The sequence below is a fragment of the Pteropus vampyrus genome, unplaced genomic scaffold (assembly GCF_000151845.1).
Source record: "Pteropus vampyrus isolate Shadow unplaced genomic scaffold, Pvam_2.0 Scaffold291, whole genome shotgun sequence".
Classification (NCBI taxonomy): Eukaryota; Metazoa; Chordata; class Mammalia; order Chiroptera; family Pteropodidae; genus Pteropus; species Pteropus vampyrus.
Genome location: NW_011889072.1, coordinates 148340 through 150214, shown reverse-complemented (window position 1 = coordinate 150214; position 1875 = coordinate 148340). Strand labels below are relative to the sequence as shown.

Here is a 1875-nt window from a genome sequence, read left to right as displayed (position 1 = left end):
CGCAGGTCCACTGCCACACCAACATCGTCAACCTGCTGCTGGACAGCGGGGCCGACGTGAACCAGTGCACGGACGAGGGCCTCACCCCACTCAGCATGTGCTTCCTCCTCCACTACCCGACCAGCGCCTTCAAGCTCAACGTCGCCGAGCGGACGGCGCCCCAGCCCCAGGTCAGCCGTGGCCCCCGCCGCCACCGTGTCGCCACTGCCCGCCCCTCCGTCCCGCTGCCTAGCTGCCCCCAGCTCCCGGCCTGCAGGGCCAGGTTCTGAGGGGCTGACATGGCCGCAAGGCGGGAACAGAGCCACACGTGCACTGAGGTGCTCTGAGCTCGTTGCTGGGACACCGAGGGTCCCGTGTCTTCGGGAGCCACCTGCACAGCGGTTTGGGCCCCGAGAGCCCTCCGGAGGTCCCCTGGAAAGGGGGTGCCGTGGGGGACGCCCAACACTGCCTGTCTTGGGCAAGCACCGGCTCGAAGCCCGGCTTCTAGTCCTGGGTGTCATCACAGGCTGGCGTCTGCTGGGACGGTGTGTGTGTGTCCAGGTGGGCAGGGGGCCGTGCCACCAAGGTCTGTGCGAGGTGCGAGTGCCACTGTGGTGTTCGCACACGATGAGGTAGCCCGATGACACGTTTCTCAGGACATGTCCCTGTCGAGTGGCATGTGGCTGTCCCCAGAAGTGGGATTGTGGGTCACACGTTCATCCTCTGTCCCATCTGTTGAGGAACCTCCAAACTGTCCTCTGCTCGGCCGCGGCACCGTCCTATGCTCCCGCCCCCATTCCAGTCCAGGCCCGAGGACAAGTCACAGCGCAGGGCCAGCCCTCTGCAGTGCGGGGCAACCGTGGCGTCCGCGTCTCAGCGGGCAGGGGGCCGCACCCGCAGGGGGAGCCTTCAGCCCTGGGCAGCAGACCCTGGACCCTGACTGCCAGCCACGCGAGGCTTGGCCAGGCCCGAGGCCGACGGCCCCGCGAAAGCCTTTGGAGGGGCCAGCGGCTTCCTCCGACAGTGGCCTGGTGGCCCTCCTGTGTGGCGTGGCCAGTGATGTCAACCTGGAAAAGTCCCTGGTCCCTTCTCAGCTCCTCCCGGAGTCCGGTCTCTGGAATCTCTGTCCTGAGAAAAGGCTTTCGTGCTGACCCGTCCTGTCCCCCCGCCCAGGGCGGCCCCCGCGGCCGGCCCCTCAGGTCCTCACTCTGTCTGTCTCCGTTTCTCAAGTTCAGCTCCTGGCTGGGACCCTGGAGGCCCCAAGCCTGAGCGTGTGGCGGGAGGAGCCCGTGGAGGGCTGGCCCTGTGTGCAGGCGGTGCCGTGGCCCTGGGAGCTGGCCCGTGGCTTCCGTCCCGCGAGGGCCGCCGTGGCCCCTGCCCGTCAGGCCCGGGGGTCTCCTCTTTCCCCTTCGCCCGAGCCCTGACGCGCTGCGGTTCAGGCCTCCAGACCTCCGCAGTGGTCAGTGACTGACGAAGACGCGGCCGAGACCTGACGCCTGGGTCCGTGCCTGGGAGAAGCTGGCTGTCTCTCCTCCCCCCGGGGACAGGGCCCGTAGGGCGTGTGGGGCGCCCGGAGCGGGCCGTCCATGCAGACAAAGCCGTGTGGAACGGCCCCTGCTTTTGTACCCCCTGTGGCTGGTTCGTGTCGTGGGGCTGGAGGTGTCCAGGATGGAGGATCCCGGGCCCGCAAAACCTTAACCATTTGCCATTGGCCCTTTACTGAAATGTCAGTCCCAGAAGTGGAGCTGGCCCACCCAGCATCTCCGCCCTGGTGGGCCTGGGGCGGGGCCCAGGGTGCAGCCAGCTGGTCACACTGACACCGGCCCAGGGGCCGCACTGGGGAAGGGAGGCTGTGGGACCAAGCTGGAGACAGGGCAGGGCCCCACGGCAGCCCAC

The 1875-nt window shown here is 68.3% G+C and overlaps 1 protein-coding gene across 1 annotated transcript in view; it reads left to right on the top strand.

Moving 5' to 3' along the window:
- The window catches only part of ANKMY1 (ankyrin repeat and MYND domain containing 1), a 34583-nt gene that overhangs the window by 10307 nt on the left and 22401 nt on the right, over nucleotides 1-1875 (top strand). Inside the window, exon 6 of the mRNA XM_023521079.1 lies at nucleotides 6-170. Within this exon, the coding sequence (XP_023376847.1) occupies nucleotides 6-170 (165 nt within the window). The remainder of the gene's footprint in view (nucleotides 1-5; nucleotides 171-1875) is intronic.